General features: G+C 36.4%; 1 protein-coding gene across 2 annotated transcripts; it reads right to left on the bottom strand.

Moving 5' to 3' along the window:
- Positions 1 to 1,640: 1,640 nt before the first annotated feature.
- Positions 1,641 to 23,056, bottom strand: LOC123554887 (patched domain-containing protein 3-like). 2 transcript variants are annotated; one of them, XM_045345300.2, is made up of 9 exons: positions 22,948 to 23,056; positions 8,595 to 8,785; positions 8,021 to 8,247; positions 7,413 to 7,572; positions 6,629 to 6,750; positions 5,549 to 5,727; positions 4,796 to 4,944; positions 3,845 to 4,045; positions 1,641 to 3,486 (listed from the first exon to the last, which is right to left on the bottom strand). In XM_045345300.2, the coding sequence occupies exons 2-9, from the start codon at positions 8,782 to 8,784 to the stop codon at positions 2,054 to 2,056; spliced, it is 2,661 nt and encodes an 886-aa protein (XP_045201235.2). In that variant the 5' UTR covers position 8,785; positions 22,948 to 23,056; the 3' UTR covers positions 1,641 to 2,053. The 2 variants fall into 2 exon arrangements, with proteins under 2 accessions (XP_045201235.2, XP_053403568.1); XM_053547593.1 differs by lacking the exon at positions 22,948 to 23,056 and adding an exon at positions 11,755 to 11,891.
- Between the last annotated feature and the right edge of the window lie 997 nt (positions 23,057 to 24,053).

Genomic DNA, 24,053 nt, shown 5'->3' with positions numbered 1-24,053 from the left:
TGTGATCATGTTTGCAAAGTGTTTTAGTACTATTGTTATTTTGTTGATCAGTTTATCAATTATAACTTTCATGACATTACCTGCTTCTTATATCAGTACAAAATGTGATGTTCAAATGCAATGTGCTTGCTTCCTCTCGAATGTTTGAGCCGTTCCATGACAAGACCTTATTAGTGACATGATATGATTATTGCATATAAATGAATTGTTAAAAATACGGAAAATCATTTTCTTAAAATCACGCAGAAACTAGAAATTAGTACATCGTAATTCAGTAATCTAGTGCAAGATTCTGCCATATTTTACGATTAAATGTTAATCAAAATTCCCAGCCACCCTTGCACCATGAGCCTATAAAGGTGTATAGACAAAACGCCTATGATGATGAAACCAAAATTACACAGTCAAATTACTTATCAGTAAAATCATTATAAACTGTTTCTAAATATTTAAATGGATGATGTTTAATTGGTGATATGAGTAATTTGTTGAATAAATGACATGAAAAATACACTCCATGCACGACGGCGGCATACTGATTTCATGACGTTCATTACGTCATGTCTGTAAATGCTTGCGGTGACTTACTTAAGCAGGTTAAGTTTGACTATTTTTTATTTTTACCCTGAAGAAGGCTCTGTTAGAAGCCGAAACGTCGGTCTTTAATAAAAAATAGTCTTGAAATAGTGAAGATAATTTATTCATATTTTCAGATTTAAAGGTAAGAGAGCGCTTTTTGTGAATGTGTTGTCATCTCAACTTTGATTGTTCTCACTAATACAGATCTTGTCATGGAACGGCTATTTGAATTTATCTTCGATATACAGAAACAGTTCCCATTTCATAACAATATAACAGTAATATTCATTATCTGAAATGATCGTTAAATGTGCAAACTTTGTTCAACCTTTTTTGAAGAACAGAGTTCTCACATTCATAGCTAAATGTAATTCACATAAAATACTTTTTAGATGTTTTTTAGTATCAAATATCTCTTTCAGATGATGTATGTTTACGATGTGTTGATTACGTTTTTTAATCAATACTGTATTCATATTAATATTCTGGGTTAAATTCAAATTGCTTAAAAGAGCTATTACATAATCATCGTTTATTATATCAAAACTGTAAATAATCCATAAAATAACACGTTTCCATAGTAATGTGAAGAATTTGAAAAACATATCACTATTCTATTTTTTAAAAAATGATCTGTTAATTTTACTGCAGAATGAATTTTTAAATTATCCTGTCTGTATAGAAATTCCAGCTGAAATATTGTAAATTTTGCATGTTCGATTTTTTTTCTGTCAATTTAGAAAATTTATATTAGATTTTGGATTATTAGAACTGCTGATATTTTCTATGGAACGCCCATGTTGCCTTTTGGTGTTTATATTGCACGAAATATGCCGTACAGTACTTTATTAGTATATGAAGTGTCCCTGCTTATATGTGCAGTGCTATACATGTATATGGTGCGCTTAACAGTGTATTTCGGATGCTTTAATCAGTATGTGTGTTCTTTTTAACTTTTTATGAGGTCCTTTCAGGTGTATATATGATACTTTATTAGATTGTGCGGTAACTTTATATACGGTCTTACAATTAATCATAAAAAGTATGAGTAAAAGAGGGTATAAGCTTCACAAATATATTTAAAACAATAACAAAACAAAAATATGAACATTTAGAATAAAGACAATTGGCAAATGACAAGACATTTGAGCCGCGCCATGAGAAAACCAACATAGTGGGTTTGCGACCAGCATGGATCCAGACCAGCTTGCGCATCCGCGCAGTCTGGTCAGGATCCACGCTGTTCGCTAACAGTTTCTCTAATTCCATTAGGCTTTGAAAGCGAACAGCATGGATCCTGACCAGACTGCGCGTATGCGCAGGCTGGTCTGGATCCATGCTGGTCGCAAACCCACTATGTTGGTTTTGTCATGGCACGGCTCATTTAAAGTAATAAACCGTCTACATATTTTCTCAGAATACCCAGAATATTGTCAAATACATTGGATGTTTTAGCATCCGTCTTATCATAGGTTTAAGCCATTTTGTCAACTGCGTATTTACCGTTTGACATTTTCACAAGGTCTGTCCCATTCTGCGTATGTGTATTATCATCAATAATCTCACTGTCTTCTGATGCGTTTAACCTTCCAGGTCCAATCCACGATAATATTACCGGAAGGAGTAACAACGCATGCGCAATACCGAAAAGCAGAACAAACGACATGACAGCTGCGAATGTTCTAAAAATATATGACTTTGCACCTATCAAAACTATAATTCCTAGAATTGATGACACAGCACCATGGAAAATGGGAGCACCTGTTTTGTCAATGGCTTGTTTTACTCGCAAATCTCGAGTTTTTCCATCTGATATCATGTAACCGTGGCATATATGAGCCGTAAAGTCAATGGAGAAACCTATGCTCATTATCAAATGAATCATTGTGATAGAACTTAAAGCCACGTCGAGATAAATCAAGAATCCGAATACACCCGTCATAATCATTGTTACAGCAAGAGTCACAAAGATAATCAGAACCGGATGTGGCATAAATAGGCACGTGACCACAAATACAGCGGCAAGAGCTGTCCCGACAGTTCTTAGGGTTTGTCCCAAAATTGCTACATACTGTTCGTAAGGTACAAAATATGGAGAAAATGCAAAACATTCAATTTCTGCAGTGTTCGCAATTTCTCGCGATTTCAACATCATATCACCTTCCGCCTGACTGTCCGCCATGTCAGCGGAAATGACATACACACGTGACGTAACAATGACAGACTTAGTCGTGTCCATAATGACATCATTTTCGAACATGGCGTACTTTGTATCGTTAATAAAACTTAAGAATCCTGAAATAAATTCCTTTTCACTGCTGTCCTCATAGTATGGGGTAGCTTTGTAAGTTTTCAACCAATTAACCTCGAAGGTGTTATCGAAATAGTTATTGGATTGGGCGCTGATTATAAGATCTTCAATTAGCGCATGCGTATTCGGATCCGAGTATTTGTAAGTTTTGGTTATCACAAAAGAGACTGGCGTTTGACGAGTGAAGTACCGCTCATCCCAGTCGGAATACTTGTAATAATACGAATCATCTGCTACTAACTGCGTAAAAACAAGTCCCTGTTTCAAATTGATGCACCCGTATATCGACGCAGCAAGATAGGCCATAAACAACACAATAATTCCTATCTTAAACGGTGTCTTCAACACAATTTTTGGAATTAGCCACCGAGGAAGCTTGTCAATGAAGCTTTCCGCCTCGTCACGATTTGTTGGAGGTCTTCCCCCGCAGCACATGATGTATCTGTCTGATTTACCCTCTGCAGTCAATTCTTCTTTGGTTTTGATTCTTCTGCACGTGCCATAATGACGATTTTCTTGCACCCGTCTTTCATTTATTGCCATACATGCGGCAAAGAAAGTTATGTTGTTGATATAGCAGAAAATAACGGCAGCACCTATATGGGATGTAAATTTAGATTAAGAAAAACTGGATATAAACACACCAAAACAACGGACAGACGGAAATGTTTTAAGCTCTTTGCTTAAAACACCCATTCAAATTTATAAGCGTGTTTGATTGTAACTGCCAAATAGGTGGGCAGGGGCCGAGGTTAAGAGGTCCGTAGGGGAAGTCACGACTTATGCCCAGGATCTCAATCCAGAAATAAGCAAACTCGGACGATCCTAAATGAACCACGTACAAATAAAATAAATATTATAAGAAAAATGTAAATTTCATTATGAAAAAATGAGATACTATATTTACATGTAACACACTACCATTCAAATATCAAAGAACAAAGAAAAGAATACCAGTGTATATGCAAAAGTTTCTAACAGCAATAAAATTGGACCCGGCGCCAGCCATAAATGCAATAAGATCTGTAAGGGAGGTAATCGTGATTCCTACACCGGAAGCTCTCATTGTGGCCGCCATTTTGTCCTCAACTGTTTTGTGATTCTGGGCGCCTGATAATCCAGACAATAAGATAAACATATCATCTATCCCGATACCTAAAAAGCAGAAATAGGTCAAATAATATGAATTAAGGCACCGCCTAGTATGGGGATTTATCTTTTATATATCAACTTACAAAGAAATATTTAACACTCAAAAGCAAGCGAAACCTCGCTCTTTAGTTTACATTTAGTGTCATCATACCTCTCACAGAGAATATCATACTTTGCAAAATTTATGGGAAGCCGTGACGGTGACGTCATTCACCACATTCTCGCACTGGCTTTAGGAAATTTTCTTGTTTGTTTGCACTCCTCGAAGAAACTTGACGACCTTTACACTTCCTTGCTGTTTTAAAAGTGTTTTTCAGTTGCATGTACAGTTTTCATTACGAAAAAAGAAGTAAAAGAAGCATGTTGGCGTGGTTTACGAATTTCTGTGACTGATTCGGGGTGCTCGGATGTTCATGCAGACAACCAGTCTGCGGCGTGTACATAAACCGGAACCGGAAAACATCGAAAAAATTGCATCAGTATATGCAGACAACAAAGACGAACAACTAAATACGGACGTTACCGTCTCGGGGATTTTCATCCCCTATTATCGTCAGAAATCATATATTTGTACTGCCTTGTGAGATCCGATCTGGTAAAAATCCACTCGAGCCAAATACAGCATCCCAGATCGAGCTATTATTATTATAATCCTATTATATTAGCAAAAAGGCCCCAAAATTTCATATAAGAATGACGTAGGAGAATACTTGGTCTTTTCTATATCAACCATTCATGAAAAAGATGACTTACCCATGATCAAAAAGGGGATAACACCAACGATGCTGACAAAATGCACACCAACCGCTGCACACAAGCCAAAACTAGATACTATAGCGAGTCCAGCGGTGATTACACCAGCATAACCCAACCACATTCTCTGCCCAACCTGGTCTGTTATTCTGCGGACATAAACATAATATAAATATCACATATTTTAGGGGTATGAATATAGCAAGACGAAGCAAATTAGCAGTCTTAGGAATCGGTGGTTGTACCCAGGTGCACACAAATGTGTGAAGCAATGTTTGGAAAGGGCACCATGGGTTTTCTTCTATCATCAAAAAGCTGGAAAAGTCGCCATATGGCCTAAACCTGCATCATTTTGACCCAAAAATCAATAATAAAAACAACAATATAGCATGAAATAATGGCAAGTATATTCCGACAAAGCTGTTTACTTTATAAGTCTTAGACTAGACTCACTGCAGACTTGGAGCCCATGTATAATTTATAGACTCCGGTATATACCGGAATCAAGCAATTTGAATGAAAAGTATCTTTGATGTATATATCTTGTAACCATGGTAATGCTAACCCTATCCTTTATAGTCAGTATATTATACATATTATACACTAAATGCGTGCGGACATACAATAATTTGCGTATTTTTGTCGTGCACTCCAACTGATAATCACTTCCGGTCATGCGCAGAAGACCGTTCCAGTTCTGCAATGAGCAACATCGTAAGTTCATAAGCACACAAGGTATGTAAAAGAACGAACCTGGATGATGTTGTTGCGACGCATGCGTATGTGATCATTAATGTCATTGTTATAGAAAATAGCGTTATGTCTCCTTTAATATTTTTGTCAAGTTCTTCATCCATGGAATTAAAGTGAGAATAGGCAACCTCGAAATTCTTTGAATTGACGCTCTCCATGTAGGCCTTAAACTCGTCAACCTGTTTAAGAAACAAAACAAAATAGTGTATACATGAAACAACGAAAAGATGCTTTGACAAATAAAGTATCTTTAATCTAAACTGTAATAAAATGTTTGCTATTTGCACTAAATTATCTAATAAAATGTGTGAGATCCTTTGGATGTACAGAACGCAAACCAAATAACATAATAGCAGTTTCGGTTTGACTGACTCTGTTTATCAAACTAATGAGATGTGCAACACCCTTAACGCTCTCTAGTACCGGCTTAAGCGGAGATGTGCAACACCCTTAACGCTCTAAAGCACCGGCTTAAGCGGAGATGTGCAACACCCTTAACGCTCTCTAGCACCGGCTTAAGCGGAGATGTGCAAAACCCTTAACGCTCTCTAGCACCGGCTTAAGAGGAGATGTGCAACACGTTTAACGCTCTAAAGCACCGGCTTAAGCGGAGATGTGCAACACCCTTAACGCTCTCTAGCACCGGCTTAAGCGGAGATGTGCAACACCCTTAACGCTCTCTAGCACCGGCTTAAGCGGAGATGTGCAACACCCTTAACGCTCTAAAGCACTGACTTAAGCGGAATTCTATTACAGCAAAAAAATGAAGGTTCTCCACGATCTCAATAGACTAGAAAATAAAACAACACAGATTGAAAGTAAAAAAAGACTTTTTACCGCCGACACAAAGCCAATTTACAAACGAAAACTACACTTGGAACCACACGGCCATGTTCCGATCTTTAAGGTTTTTTCCTCATCATTGCACCTAGATTAAAAATTAAGCTAAGGAAAGTCCTTTGCAACACTTCAGAGTCTGCTATTATTTCGCTTGGTTGCGTTTTTGTCGCAGATTTTATAACTGTTTTCGTCGGAGATATATATTTTAGAACATAAAATAACGTGAAGAAAGGTATGTACCCATTTTCCTGCAAGTGTCTGGTATCTTCCACCTCGTCCGCCGTCCGTCCGTATGATATAGTCGAGGTTGATAAACTCGGCGCTAGACAGATAATTTTCCGTATCATCCGTAACAATGGTTCCTGTTATAAAATGAAAATAAGAACAAAAAAGCATTGAAAATTGATAGTTCAAATTCAGTATTGTCGAACTCCGATTACAACTAAAGTTCTTAAACTAATTTAATGCTTGTTATATTTCATCCGGCTTTCGTTTGCAAAAAAGTACATCAAACAAGCGTGATTTTTTTTTCTTTCTATGTGCTTCACTTTCGAACTACAATGGCAGTTACCAGCCACCATACTTATATTTACTGATCGCTTATGAGACATATATTTGCGGTTTGATTTTATAATTTTAATACTGTTCTGGATATAAATTAAGATAAATTATTCCTCACATGTGTATGAAATAAATTGCCCATATATGTTATAAATTTTCTCTGATTGCGTGTCGTTACATGCGGAAAAGACACTAGAAGCCAATATTATGCTGAGTCACACTATTTGACAAGTAAGAAGAGACTGAGGCCCGAAACACGGAAAGACATTTCGCATATGTCTCCGTATCTGTACGCATGCGCAAAAATGCAGAGCAATCGTAATCTGCGGTTAATATATGTTGTAAAGTACTTCTACACATTGGATTTAATCTGAATAAAATATAAATTTAAACTATATATATATATTTTCCTTACGAATTATTTTCTGAAACCGAAATAAAAGCGCGTATTATTACTACAAACCTCCAAGATCGGACGCGAAGTTAGTGGTCCCTGTCGCGGACGTTGTAAACCTGGGGTACGTCACCTGGTTCGAGTCCACTGCAGCAAGAAACTCAGGATCCCAAAACAGTTCCCCATCAACAGCACATCGGTTTTTAACCCTAGCACATATGTCGGAATACTGAAAAACCAATATCATATTCATGCGTGCGATAGTATGATTTATATAGTCTGTATCCAACTTCCTCACGGCGACTTTCCTGGTTCCTGATTCCTTAAGAAACAAGGAACAACTCTACTCGTTATTACTTTCTTTGAATGAACATTTGGTGTAACAATAATTTAGATTGTAGAATAGATCTACCTTAGAATCGACAAATACCTGAATTAAAAGTATACATTATCATGATAGTTCTTGAGATGGATGTGGCAAATATGGTTTGAGACATCAGTACGTCGATGTCAAAAATCCGCCTGCTGTTAATAAATTGAATTCAAAGGGTTTAAGCAGAAGCCACATGATAGCTGCATAGCTCAATCTATCAAACACACTGCTAAATGAATTAGAACAATACTGATCTTATACGATATTTACCGATGTCTTTTGTTGTTTTGAATCTTAAACTTACCCTTATAATTGAGCCATCATCAGCAACAGCTGTAATGTTCTGTATGGCTGCGTCCATGTCTCCTATCTCTTCCAGTACCGTCCTATTGAGGATATTTCCATATTTGGATTTGATGATAACCTTTGCCCACGCCCCGTCTTCTAACAGCTGGAGCAGGTTGAAGTTCGAGCCACTAAGGTCGGGGAACAAACCTTTCATTCTTTGCACGTCATGCCGAGCCTGAGTCCCTTTGAAATATAAACTTCAAAGGTAAACTTTACGACAAATATGCACTTTGTCTTTCCTTCAAAACTATATTCAAAATGTATGCAATGACGTGCTATGTACAGCACGGCATATTACTGGTGCTTACGGCTCGAATACAGTTTGCAGTGACGTACTACAATACGTCATATTTCTGTTTCTATTAAAATTCGTTTGTCAACTTGATAGACTGATAGTCGCTTGTAATATTTGCGCTGGTGTCTGTCTGTCTGAGTGTTCTAGGCCGCTGAACAAGCTGAATCTGTGCTATCTATGTGACGGCCATGTATAATTGATTTAGAGAATAAGAAATTCATAGTTTTATGCCTACCTTGAGGTAAATAGACATTTTCTGCTTCTATGTTAGACCGAAGCCTTATCATCCCGATTCCAAGCGCCCCATTGACAATGATGGTGACGATGATGATTTTCCACGCATGCCCGGCCACAAATCTCCCATACCTAGCAAAGGCGCCCCCTATCTTGCGCTCTACTAGCTCATACAATGCATTCAACCTCATTCTGAAAATATCAAGTAGATATATTCCGTGAATAGAGCGCGAAGTTTTATATATATTAGTTATTTTTCGGGGTCGGGGTCGGGATGGGGGTTACCCATTACTAAGGTTATAGGGTTATAAGTGTGCTTCTGACAATCATAGAATCTTTATTCCTAATCACATCAAAGAGATGTCCATGCGCTACACAAAATAATTTCATTCGTTAACCTGTTGCGGATGAATTATCAATGATCAAACACGTTCCTATTTTACCCAGTCCTTATTTAACCTGTCTCCATTCATATATAAGATCTATCTGAGATAACTTCAAGTTCAGGGTTACATCACTGCATTCCTACTGAGTACTCACAATTTAGATAATGTTAATTATTGATTCATGAGAGGTCATGTAGAGTACATCTTAGATTTAAGGCACATTTGTGTTTGTTTCCCATACATGTATCTTGATAGTTTGGCATTTGCTAAATGTTACAAATACAGTGCTACAAATACATCAGAAGTACAATGTATGAAATTAAAAGCGAATTTATAAGTGAGATATTTATAAAGTAAAGTTTGTGAATGTTTATATTTCACTTTTTTATTTGCATGCAACTGTTTGTTGTTGTCTTTGTTTTACAAAGTTACGTTTTGTACATGCCCATTTTAATAGACAAAATGTCCTTGCTGTTAACAAATGGTACTGATGTACACAAAAATGGCCATCAAACATAAAATAAATCTGCAAAAACCCGCCCCCACCAGACGTCTCAAGGCTTTGATTTTCTATTGCTATTACATTTTGCATCAAACGTTGTGGAACAAATTAAAGCTCTAAGTTGTTTAATAAATACATTTTGTTCAAATTATAAACCCCGTGTTGATGTCCAACAGGGATAAATAGTATACACTCATTTACACAGACATGCAAAGAAATGCGTCTACTCTTTTCAGGTTAGGATCTGCTACCAACATAGCGTTTGCTATTTGTTTTTCTCTCTGCATCGGTTTAAATGCAGTGTAACTGCTAGGTGCGGTGTGTTTAGTATTCTGAGAATATTATTTTTATAACTTTTATCTACTATTTTCTTTAGCGAAATAACTCCCCATCAAATGTACCACTTAATTACTAATATCTGGACCATGTGCATGTGCATATTTGCATGTATGTAATTGATGTATGTCTGTATAACTTTGATACACCAATATGACAGCGAAACAAGAGCAAATCACCTTAACGTGACATATTCGTAAAGTCTTATATAAGATTCACTAGTGTCGCATTAAAACTTCTGTCATTGCCTTGATATTTAGCAGACACGCTTGACAATTATTAATCAGTCTTCCTTTATATTAGAAACAATAAAAGGACTTATACGTGTAAAAAGATCCTTTGGAAGCATAGAATGCAACCAAGAAGAATAATAGCAGACCTCGGTTTGATCGAGTCTGTTTATGAGAGGTAGTGTAATGTGCAACACCTCTCACGCCCCCATAGCACCGGCTTAAGCGGAACTCTATTACACGTATATTGAATGAACTCCATGATCCCAAAATACCAGAAAATATAACAACACTGAATCCAAATACGGGGAGACTATAACTTAAGTCTATAAGGCTACAACATGCACATGTAAATATTTTAACATAATCGAAGATATGTGATTTTATAGTACGGTCGGGTCGGTCTGGGCAATGCATTCTACTATTAATATGTAATAGTTATAGTATGTGTGAGAGTGTGTTACCAGGATATATCAGAGCTAGGAGTACATCGAGGGTATTTTTCTCTGCACATATCGTCGAGGCCGGTAGGCCGAGACAGATATGTGAAGAGAAAAATAACGAGATGTACCCCTAGCTCTGATATATCCTGGTAACACACGAGCACTACATATTATAACTGTTTTATCGCATAGTTTATCATTAAAATTTATATATCATTTTCATTTAAATTTGTTTATTATTATTTTTACTATTTTGATTCCCTTTCTGCACCTTGCTGACTGAAACACTAAAACTTCTGTTTTAGAAAATGTGTTCCCCAGATAAAAGTACCCAACAAATTTCTGCATTGCATTTCATTGGCCAGACATATTGTAAAACTTGTTGTTTTGTTTGTAAAAAAAAATCAAAGAAAAAGAAACATTTGAGAAATCTCAGAATTTCATATATTTCATGTATTTCTGAATTTGGCAATAACTATCAAGTTTTAGAAATATTCTAGTTTATCTATTCTTTTACTTTATAAATGTAGGTGTTTGTGACAATTCTTTCTCTGTGAACTGTAAATTGGAGCTAAAATCATCTTTTCTTTGAAAGGAAAAAATTATACTCCCTTGATAGGGCCTCAATAGAGAAAAAGTGTTCCGATATATATCGGAACAGTTTTACTGTGCTGATATATATCGGAACACTTTTTTTCTTATGAAACTCCATAGAGATTTCCGTGTTGATATATAACGCAACAGTTTTGTAAGATATCAGCACAGTTTTGTAGTAATAATGTGTGTTACTATGTATAACATGCTGCAAAGATCAAAGGAAAATTGCCGCACTATGCGATAATTTACTTTAATTCTAAACAACTGAACTTCGGATAAAAATCCGACTTGCAAATGAACTTCGGATAAACTTTCATTAGGCAGCAAATTTAACTATGTTAACGTTATATAGAAAATAAGTACAAAGCACAAAGTTTGTCTATTTTTGTTGAAATTATCATGACTAATTGACCGATGCGAAGATTTTTCATTCTGACTAGAGTTAGTTATCAACAGAAATAGTTTGGCAGTGAAATAAGAATTTTATTTTGCTAACTTTTTAGTGGTATTTTATCGAGGTGAATGTAAACTTATTTCATTTAAATGCCGTAGTAATATGTATCGGTAAATAATGCAATGAGCGTACATTTTATATCAATGCGAAATACATTAAAAATAAAAGAGTCTAAACTCAGCATTGCTTTCCTAGTAATTGATCTTTACGTACGTAAAAAAATCCTTGTCTCCAGGTTTTACTTCCGCATATATAATACTCAAAAAACTCCTTGTTCAAATACTGGAAATATTACACAAATCTAAAATTTACTTTATATACTACGAATAATTTTCATTCAATACAAAACTTTAAACTGAAAGTTCTACACCGAAATCTTGGGACTGTTCAGAACCTAGCTTTTTTCCATAAATCACCTTACATGCAGACTAGTCACCTGACATACATCATGTGACAGTCGACTTGACACTTGAATGACAGGTTATGAGTTTAACAAACATAATGGCTTAATTAACTTATACTGAAGTACAACTGTCAACCAAAAATGACTTGTACTTTTATCTACATCCTTAAATTGCTTTCGTAGTAAATCGTTTGAAAAAAATAACTTATTTTTGTACAAGAATAACGCTTAATTACAAAAGTAATTATTAAACATTTCATTTCGGTAATTTTGCCGAAAAAAAAATTTTATATTTCCAGAAATTCAACAAAATGGTCCAACTGCAATAAGTTATCAATAAACCTTTATTTACTTGTTACTAAAGTATGTTGTTTTAACCCAGGTGCCCCTCCGTGCGTTGTGACGGGCATGGGCGGACACCTAAATAGGACCACAGACCTTCCGTAAGCGAGCAAGGTATAGCTCCCTCACATGAAGAATGTTACAACTCAAGTGAAGGTTTTGATTCGGCAATTGATTCTAAGTGAGCGACCTAAACCACTCAGTCGATGGGGTCCCTCAGGTTTACATTGTGGAACACACCTTTCATTATATTCTTCGAAAGCGGAAGAAAGCACAGCTGATTTGCATTAAGTACGATTATTCATTCCCGTCCATGCTTCTTTCATACATACGGTTTTGTTGTTGTTGTTTAAAATTTTATTTCGGTGAAAGAGATAAATTCGAAATCTAGTACTGAACAATGTGAGAAAGCGAACTATGAAAATATAACATGTGCTCTTCAAAAATCTCTCAGAAGATATCTTGTGACTTTTCAATGATAAAGTGTGACAGATGCCACACATACCGCATCATTAATGTCGTCTCATGTTTAATGCATGATGCATTTGGAACAAATTTATTTTATTGTTGTGGCTATGCATTTAGTATAAATAACATTGATGCAATAATAAGAGCGATCCTTCCCGTGAGATCCGAACAGTTTTCGGGCTAATGTTCCAAATTTTCTCCATTTTCATTGTTAGTTTGTGAAAAAGCCATATTTATATATTTGTCTGACCATTGTACCGAATTGGTGCCAGTCAAAAAAATTTTGTCCGTAATTATATGTTTGTATATGATACTTCCGAACTTCCTTCCGGGGATACAAATATATAATATATGAATTGTTACCGACTATCCGGAATGATCATTATAATGTTGACCTGCCATTATGCCATGTTGGCGTGCAGTGAAAATATTAGTATTTGCCTAATGTGGGCTTTGTCTGGCAATTGTACCGAATTGGTGCCAGTCAAAGTTTTTGTCCGTCTTTATATGTTTGTATATATATAATACTACCGAACTTCCTTCCGGGTATACAAATTATAATACATGTATATGAATTGTTACCGACTACCCGGAATGATCATTATAATGTTGACCTGCCATTATGCCTTGTTGGCGTGCAGTCAAAATATTTGTTTTTGCCTAATCATGGTGAGCATTGTCTGGCCATTGTACCAAATTGGTGCCAGTCAAAAAATTTTGTCCGAAATTATAATATTATGTTTCTCTATGATACTTCCTATGAATATGACTTTTTTTCCAATTTCCATTATGTCATGTCTGCGTTCTTTGTGCATTTTTCCAGTATGCTCTAAATTTCCGGGGACACAAGTAATGATCTTTACAATAATAATATATTCTGTTTTTCACTGCATTTATTTATTTTTGCAGGATACATGATACTTCCTATAATTTAGAAACTTTACAATTATCAGTAATGTTCATTTTAATGCTTTAATACTTATGTGTTTTTCCAAATTTCCGAGGATACAAATAACAAGTTTACAATGTGTACAGTATGTATGTAATAGTTTCCGACAATATTTCTATCATAGTATTACTACCGTCCGCTACCCAGACCCCTCCTCCAACAAGAAATTAGTATTTAAGTATATATATTTTTTTTTCTTTTCATGTTGACTTCAATCATGCCGCGAGTGAGACGTGGTCAAGGGAGAGCGCTAAGAAACCAAGTCCAGTATATGCGGCACAGGCCAGATGCTGGTGCGGACCATCAGAAAATAAAAACAGCGTCATTTAAGTTATGGTGGCCACAACTACAATTCATATAGCTCTAACCGGGGGTATCATAATTATAAAAACATATTTGGTACAAAGGCATTTGGCATTTGTTTATAAGATTTATTCATTTTGATTTTTATTAAATTTATTTATATATCTAGATAGATCTACCGTTTATGCAGTTTATTTTTATTTTCTTTTTTACAACAAGCAAAATGCGTCTAATTCTGATTTCTTTTATATAGGCCTATAATTACAGTACATGTATATAAATACAGGCAAACTGGCCCGGCAGTCAAAATCAAATAGCCTTTTGCTCATTAAGATTCATAAAGCTCCAAACGTAACGTAACCCACAGCGTTACACATAAAATGACGTTACGATATTTAAAACAAATAATCAAGGCCTTCGAGTGGTTTATCTTCTGATTTACCACGGTTCAGAGTTCAGATGCGTAAAAATAGCCCTCGTGGTTAAATACTGAAGCATCTGAACGATGAACCGTGGTAAATTAGACGATAAATCACAAGAAGGCCTTGATTGTTTTCATTCTGACATGCTCATTGATATATTTTAATAAATATTATGCTGGACTTCATTTTACCGAGTAGTAATTATCGGACGTCATGCGACAATTTGACGTCATAACTGACGTCATAATGCTCTCTTACCGGTCTGCGCGTCAACCGTTGTTTATCGCAGATTATACAGAGTTTGATTTCCTTCTTTGTTTAAATGGAAATCCAATCGAGTCATGTTAGAATAATTTTTTGACCACAGGCTCTTGAAGCTCTATCAATAAATATATATAGAGGATATTACGTGAGTGTCTTTTTATATTGAATTTATTATACGAGTTGAATAAAATAATAAAATGCGAGGCTCTGTCGAGTATTTTATCAATTTTATTCAACTCGTTTAATAAATTCAATGCGGAAAGTCAGTTAGTCACAAATGTAATATTCTTTTTATCACATGTTGGATTTTCCTGTCGAAACATAAAAAAAATCTACTTTCTTTTACTATATAAACAAGTTAATTTGACCAACGTCTAATATACCATAATTAAACGATGTCGACGTCAAAGCTTTATTACACTAGTTTTTATGTAATGGCTTTATTACACTCCCGCAACGTCAAATATGTGATAAATGCATTATCATATACCATCCACCTAATATATTATGAAATAGTACAGGTTGGCAAGTAAATCACATATTTTTTAGTCATTTTATAAGAGCTGATAACTCGAACAGCATCTCAATTATCAATGTAAACAAACTAATGGTTCTCAAGTTATGAATTGGAAACCGTTTTCTATGTTCAGCCCCTGTGACCTTGACCTTAGATTGAGTGATCCGAAAATCAGTAGGGATCATCTACTCTACATGTCCAATCACCCTATTAAGTTTCAACATTCTGGGTCAAGTGGTTCTCAAGTTACTGATTTGAAAGTGTTTTCGGTGTTCAGCCCCCTGTGACCTTGACCTTTCATGGAGTGACCCCCAAAATAATAGGGGATGAAAATCCCCGAGACGGTAACGTCCATGTATAGTTATTCGTCTTTGTTGTCTGCATATACTGAGGCAATTTTTTCGATGTTTTCCGGTTCCGGTTTATGTACACAACGCAGACTGGTTGTCTGCAAGAACATCCGAGCACCCCGAATCAGTCACAGAAATTCGTAAACCGCGCCAGCATGATTCATTTACTTCTTTTCGTAATGAAAACTGTACATGCAACTGAAAAACACTTTTAAAACAGAAAGGAAGTGTAAAGACCGTCAAGTTTCTGCGTGGAGTGCAAACAAACAAACAAAAATCCAAAAGCCATTGCGAGAACGCGGTGATAACGTCACCGTCACGGCTTCCCGTAAATTTGGCAAAGTATGATATTCCCTGTAAGAGGTATGATGACACTAAATGTAAACTAGTTAGAGCGAAGTTTCACTTTCTTTTGAGTGTTGAATATTTCTTTGTAATAGAATATAAAAGATAAATCCCCATGCTAGGCAATGCCTTAATTCATATTAGGATTCATCTTCTCTGTAAGTCCTATCACCCTATGAACAGGGATATATAAATTAACACTCAAACTCTATTAGCCATCTGGGCTCCTTACAGGCAAATTCTAGGGGCCCAGCCTAAAAGTTAGGGGCCCAGCTATTATTAGCAGAAAATATACTAACAGTGGTTTAGATCTACATACTTAATAATAAGTCTTGGAATTTGCTTCCTGCCAAAATAAATCAATTTCTTAAATACAGAACACTCATCAAACTTACACTGAAAGAGGAAAGTTGTAATCAACCAGTGCATGACATGTTCTAAACATAGGACACAGCCTCCCAAACACGGATGCATTTAATTTAAAGTTTGAATGAATTTTGCAGCATTAGAGGATTTGGGTTGTTTATGGGCATTTTTGAAAGAGGCTCCACGCTTACGGACATCTGAATTCTAGTATTTTATTATATTGGCCTTTAGGACTTTTCAAAATCTTGATAATATTTCCTTTTGTCGCCGTGACCGGCCATTCTAAGCTCTTTAACAGCCTTCAATAAACCTCTGCTTTCTAGTGCTGTATTTCTATGGGCGAAGCCATTGACTGATTGTTAGTGACGGAGTAAATAATCCGTATGGAATGATATTTAGGTAAATATTACACAATGCCTGCTGACTGTTACAATTTACTCACTGACACTCCCATTGTGCTTACTGGTATAGTAATCATGCATGCTGGCACCTTTAACACGCTTGTTGACAATGATACCACGCTTGTTGACAATGATACCATGCTTGCTGACAATGATACCACGCGTGCTTGAAGTTACAACTTCTTTGCTGCTTAGACCTTTGATGTCTATATCATAATTTCATTTGGCAAAATGACAGTGCCGTGTACCGTATTGGAATATTTCAACATGTTATGGTTATACTGGTTAATCTGTAATGCATCCAAGAACAAAATTCACGAAGTGATCAACCAGTAAGGAAAATGTAATCAGGCACTAGGCAAAATAGGAGTAAGCATAATGTCATTTCAAAAGTATATGTCACATTTTGATAACAGGGGGCGCTATGTTCAATTGGTCGTGTTTTTCCGTACTTTGAATAACAATAGTTACTTCCACTTTTTGCAAATCGCCATTTGTCTTTACTTTATTATCCCCCGCCGATGAAATCGGGAGGGGGTATTGAAATGGCGTTGTCCGTCCGTCCGTTAATCTGTCCGTGCGTGCGTGCGTGCGTCCGTCCGCAGCCATTTCTCAGTAACTAGCAGGTAGAATTTCATTAAACTTGAAATAAACATGAACCAACATACTGCGATGATGCCTGTCAAGGTTTTTTTTAGATTTGTCAATTTCCCTTAGAGTTATTGCCCTTGATTAATGAAAAATGCCCAAAAATGTCCGTCCGCAGCCATTTCTCAGTAACTATCAGATAGACTTTCATAAAACTTGACATAAACATACACCAGCATACTGCGATGATGCCAGTCAAATTTTTTTATCGGATTGGTCAATTTTCCTTAGAGTTATTGCCCTTGATTTAATGAAAAATCTACATCTGCAGCCATTTCTCAATAACAAGCTGGTAGAATTTCATGAAACTTGAAATAAATATGAACCAACATACTTCGATAATGCCGTTCAGTTTTTTTTCAATTGGTCAATTTTCCTTAGTGTTATTGCCCTTTAATTGCTTAAAAATCTACAGATTTGTACATAACAAACCAACCCATTGGTAGAATTTCATTAAACGTCTTTCATTCTTTTCCATGAACATTTAGTATAAACATGTGAAGTTTTGTACCCTTTGTACCCACACCCGGTCACCACCTTGCCTTGGACACACACCCTCACCCTCTCACCCCCCCCCCCCCACTCCCCCCCCCCCCCCACAAAAAAACATTCCTTTTTATTTTTTTTTCAACCTTCCATGAATATTTATTAGCATGCAGAGTTGTACCATTCCCCCACCTCACTTCACTTGGTCTTGCCCACCACCCCAATCATGCGTCCCCATCCTCCACCCAGTTTTTTTTTTTTTTTTGTTTTTTTTTCATTTTTTTTTCATTTTTAATTTTCCATCAATATTTATAATCAACAGGTGAAATTTTGCCCCCTCCCCCGGTCATCCCCGCTGCCCCCCCCCCCCCCCGTCCCCCTCTCCGCCTGCCCCCCGTCCAAAAAAGAAAGCATTCATTTTCTGTTAAAATGATTTTGACGAAATTATTTGCTTCTTAGTAACATCCTTAACTTTTTTCCAGAAATATTTTTTTGCCATTCCTCACCTCAAGCCGTTTCGGCGGGGGATACCAATTCATCGAATTTGCTTGTTTATTTTTAATGTTATGTTTATTTACAAGTGACGTGTTATATAAATGGAAGACTTACAGTTTGAAATTCCTGAGATTTCACAAATTAAACTGGCTGTTAAGGACAGAATTTTGCAGATTACTAATAATGTGTCAAACTGTCATTTTGAACATATAGAATATGAACTTGAGTCAGTGATGACTGTTTTGACACTTAGCCAAGAGCTAATTAAAATCCGGATATTCCCGATACCTTTCGTGAAAACTACAAACTTGCGCCCCCTGGTATCAACATATGACGTGCAATGTTGCATTTTGCATTATGCTTACTTTCAACTTGCTTAGTGGCTGATTGCATCTTTCATATTGTGTGGTCACATCGTGTATTTTCTTCTGTGACCATTGTAACTCTGCAATGTTGCTTATATACAGTCCCGGCATGTTGAAATATTCCAATACGGTACACGGCATTGTCATTTTGCCAAATGAAATTATGATATAGACATCAGGGTCTAAGCAGCAAAGAAGTTGTAACTTCAAGCACGCATGGTATCATTGTCAGCAAGCATTGTATCATTGTCAACAAGCGTGGTATCATTGTCAACAAACGTGTTAAAGGTGTCAGCATGCATGATTACTATACCAGTAAGCACAATGGGAGTGTCAGTGAGTAAATTGTAACAGTCAGCAGGCACTGTGTAATATTTACCTAAATATCATTCCATAAATCCGCGTATGCCGACTGGTCGTAGTATATATCGGTAATTTCAATTGGTCGATTTAAGGATGTACGAGCGTTTTCAGGATATCCGCCATTTTGAAAAATGTTTCTTCGAATATTGCTTTCTAACAAAAGTTTTGCCAAAAATTAATGCTAAATAATTAAAATATCGCTAATAATGTACCATTTAACCAAATAGATTCTACGTTTTGCGATATTTTTTTTTGCCTAAAATTGACGTAAGATTTACAATGGGGTAGGGGTAGGTAATTTCAAATATCTATTAATCTTGATCAGGTTTGGTTTTGATATTTTTCTGACTGATACATATAATAATAAGCTTTATTTTATGCTAACTAATGAAATACCGTATTCTATCAGTTAAATATTTTCATTTATTATATACCTATAAAATTCTGTAAAAAAATCGGCTTGTATTTTACAATTAAATATGAACAGACAGACAAAAATTCCGTATTGTACCTTTCAAGTTCCGTATTGTACCTTCCGTATTGTATGCTGCCGGACTATTTTCATTAATATGCATGACCCGGCACATTTGTGTAAATAGTGCACATAAAAACTTCACTAAGTTTCGTTTAATATCGATAAACATTGAAGATTTCGTTCAAGAACAAAACAAGGATCATAATGGTAAAGGTATATAATAAAAGGGTCATTATAACAGTAGCTGGATCTGGGACTTTGTATTCGGCTCTCGTGGATTTTGCAGGGTCGGATCACACTCGGCGCTTGCGCGCCTCGTGAGATCCGGTCTGGCAAAATCCACTCGAGCCGAATACTGTTTCCCAGATCAAGCTACTGTTATAATAACCCTATTATCTCATCGTTCACTGTAATCACACTGTGAAAATATGAAATCTATATTTTCACACTGTGAGAGATATGAGCTCCGCCCCCTCATACATTGTGTATGAATTTTAAATTATTTGCTTAAAACAGGATGAAAATTATAGTCGCACTTTGTTCTTTATAGTATATTTCTCGATTCAAATTATTTTACTTAAAGAGAATTTCGTACCGTTATGCAGCAAAATATAAAACAAAATGGAACTTTATGTTGCATGCGTCTTTATAACGTCACAGCACGTCTGACGTCATGTCTGTTTACGCGCGTCTGTTTCCCGCGCTGAGATTAAAACAGTTGCAAAATGCATTTCTCAACGTTACTGAGCATAAAATAAAAAGAAAATTTGTTTGTTTTTCGTGAATTTATGGAATATATCTCACCTCGAAGTGAGAAAATTTTCACATTTTCACTCGCGCTAAGCGCTCGTGAAAATATTTGAAATTTTCTCACTTCTCAGTGAGATATATTCCATATTCACTCAAAACAAACAAATACCCTCAATATAACTGAAATAAAAGTTTTCAAGATAACACTTTATATTATCTAGGAAATATAAATTAAAACAAAAAGAACACAAAATATCAAAATTCGCCAGTTTTTACTTAAGAAATCTCTTAGATGCACGGTGATCCCAACTTTTTTCCCTTCCATTTTGAAGCATTTTGGTGTGTCCTTTAAGCTGCAAAATATTTTGAAAATCTTAACGTCAGAATTTTTTTGTAGATCTAAATACATTTTTTTCATTGAAAATAAAGGGGGTGGGGTATTATGGCAACATATTAAAATGAAAAAATTTGTTAGGACATTTTTTGACAAATAAAATACTACATCACCTTGTATTCATATTAACCTGTAATACCTGAAATGCCTAAAACATTAAGTGGGATATTATATGTTTTATTAAGTACCACCATTTTTTCAATTTTACAAAATTTCAGAAATGCTTAGTGGGTGAAAAAAATGCCCTATAAAATTAAAACGAGTCCGGTGACCTGTGTTTTTTCTTCTCTTGGTTGTCTTGGAAACTAATGTTCTTTAAGCTCACACAGTATGAAAAAATTCTTAACGTTAGAAAAAATTCTTTCCTACATCCTTTAATATTTACATTCGCCCTATTCTTTTCCATTGAAAGTTATGACGTTCATTTCGTATCAACAGCAAAAGGAAAAGCGTGAAAGTTACGTCATCGCTGCTTAGTATAACCGACCGCTGTTTTGACGACGTCCGCGTATAGTCAGGGAGAACGTTCCCTAGATGACGTCGCAGTTGTTCCGTTTGGTGAACAGAATGGCCGGGAAGCTGATTTTAATTTAAATGCCACAAAATATGTGCAATTTGTAATATTATCTTGTTTACAATTGGAAAGGAAATATAATGTAAATATAAGAAATGAAACTATTTTTTTCGGTGTTCATGCGAAATGAACGACAGAATAGGATCGGCAAATTAAACATAAATCGCTAGCGCGATTCATGGATTTGCTGTCCTACTCTGTCGTTCATTTCGCATGAACACCGAAAAAAATAAATACATATTTTATGTGACGTTGTGCATATTAATAAGACAGTCTCGGAAAACCCAGAATATTGACATTGGGCGACTATCTCAGAAAAAAGGCTCGACCAGCTTTAAATCTGGTCGCACTGGGCGAGTGTTAATTTATATCCCTGTATGAAGTTTGAAGGTTTTAGATCAAATGGTTCTCAAGTTATTGAGCGGAAATGGATTTCCATGTTCTGTCCGCTACGATCTTGACCTTTCATAGAGTGATCCCAAAATCAATAGGGGTCATCTACTCTGCATGTCCAGTCATCCTATGAAGTTTCAACATCCTGGGTCAGGTGGTTCTCATTCAAGTTACTGACCATAAGTGGTTTTCCATGTTCGTGCCCCTGTGACCTTGACCTTTAAGACTGTGACTCAATGCAGACTTGGAGCGCCGGTATAAATTACAGACTCCGGTATATACCGGATTAACTAAATTTGAACGAAAAATATCTTAAATGTATATTTTTTTTGTAACCATGGTGATACTAACCCTAACCTTTAGTCAGTATATTATGCATATTATACACTAAATGCGTGCGGACAATCAAAAACATGCATATTTTTGCCGTGCGCTACAACTGATAATCATTTCGGGCATGCGCAGAAGACCGCTCCAACTCTGCAATGAGTTACATCGGACCTTTAATAGAGTGATCCCAAAATCAATAGGGGTCATCTGCTCTGCATGTCCAATCATCCTATGAAGTTTCAACATTCTGGGTCAAGCGGTTAACAAGTTGTTGATCGGAAATCGTTTTCCATGTTCAAGCCCCTGTGACCTTGACCTTTAACACAGCGGCCCCGAAATCAATAGGGGTCATTTTCTCTGCATGATCAATCATCCTATGAAGTCTCAACACTGTAAGTCAAGTAGTACTCAAGTTATTGATCGGAAATGGTTTTCCATGTTCAGGCCCCTGTGACCTTGACCTTTAACAAACTGACCCCAAAATCAATAGAAGTCATCTACTCTGCATAACCAATCATCCTATGAAGTTTAAACATCATAGGTAAAGTGGTTCTCAAGTTATTGATCGGAAATTGTTTTCCATGTTCGGGCCCCTGTGACCTTGACCTTTAACAGAGTGACCCCAAAATCAATAGGGATCGTCTACTCTGCATATCCAATCATCCTATTAAGTTTCAACATTCTGTGTCAAGTGGCTCTCAAGTTATTGATCGGTAATTGTTTACCATGTTCAGGCTCCTGTGGCCTTGACCTTTGATGGAGTGACCCCAAAATCAATAGGGGTCGTCTACTCCATAAGCCCTGCCATCCTATGAGGTTTGAAGGTTCTAGGTCAAATGGTTCTCCAGTAATTGATCGGAAATTTAGCGTGACGTACGGACGGACGGTCAGGGCAAAAACAGTATGTCTCCCCCGGGAGACATAATTTATCATTACGAATTTTTACCCAAAAAAAACCCCCAAAAACAAACAAACAAAGGTGATTGAACAATTGAAAGACTACCTGCAAATATGGATCCCGAAAGAAACTTTTGTTTACTTAAAACCCAACGGTTTCAAGAATTGTGACGTATTATTCGTGACGTCATTACAGCTTGAAGATGATGTTGCCCCTGGTTTATTATACACAGTGATTGATCGTTCTGATTTTTTTACGATTTTCTCGGCACGCTCATTTTGATGATTTTTGGGTACAGGGTTGTCAATAATTTTTTGTTGAACAAGTTAAAATAGAAAAGTAGCCGACCAGCTATGGGGTGGATGGGTGTGTGTGTGTGTGGGGGGGGGGGGGGGGGGGGGGGGGGGCCGGGGGACATCACCCCCCCACACACACCCCCACCCCCCTGGAAAATTTTGAAAATCAGCGCTTCGTTTCCTGCATTCTAGGGCATTTTAGGAGCATTTAAGAAAACTTCTACTGCAATTTTATATACAATATACCCCTTATTTTCACTTTTTTTAGCGCACCCGTTAAATTTGGGGGGAATAATAAAATTAAGTTTTCTTTAAGGTAAAACTCCTTGTTTCTTTTGGCAAGTTCACATCGGAGCTCTAGAGAAGAGTAGGCTGTTGTGTAAATAATACTTGCTCCCACCAGTAAAGTAACCGACCAATCAAAACTTGGGCCCTGGAAATATGTAAAACTGTTTTTCCCCTGCACATTGAGCGCTGTGATGAAAAGCAAGGAACCAATAAACCCTAACTCGCCGTGGAGTTTGCAGAGTTCAGCTCTTCAACAGGGAAGGTACGATTGGTGTACTAATTTATACCGTTCAAATGGGTTATCGAGTATAGAGTCGGTCTCTACTCTAACCTAGAGCTCTAACTTGTTCCGCGCATGAAGATCTTTATCAAAATCTGTCAAGGGACAGCTTAATATCATTACTTACAGCGCTATTTCAGTTACATGTAGTTTTTGGTGATTTTTTTAATCAATGAAGAATATCTTTCACGATACTGGTTGTTCGTTTCAGATATTGTTTTCCTACGATAGTGTTACTAGATCACACAGCTGAATAAATACGCTTACACATAAGTGATGCGTATGACACGGTATGACCCGTAAGATTTGTGTCATACCTTCGTTATTAATATATCGCAATATTGCTA

Source organism: Mercenaria mercenaria, chromosome 7 (genome assembly GCF_021730395.1).
Source record: "Mercenaria mercenaria strain notata chromosome 7, MADL_Memer_1, whole genome shotgun sequence".
NCBI lineage: Eukaryota > Metazoa > Mollusca > Bivalvia > Venerida > Veneridae > Mercenaria > Mercenaria mercenaria.
Note: the sequence above shows the minus strand (reverse complement) of the source record. Positions and strands in the feature narration are given on the sequence as shown.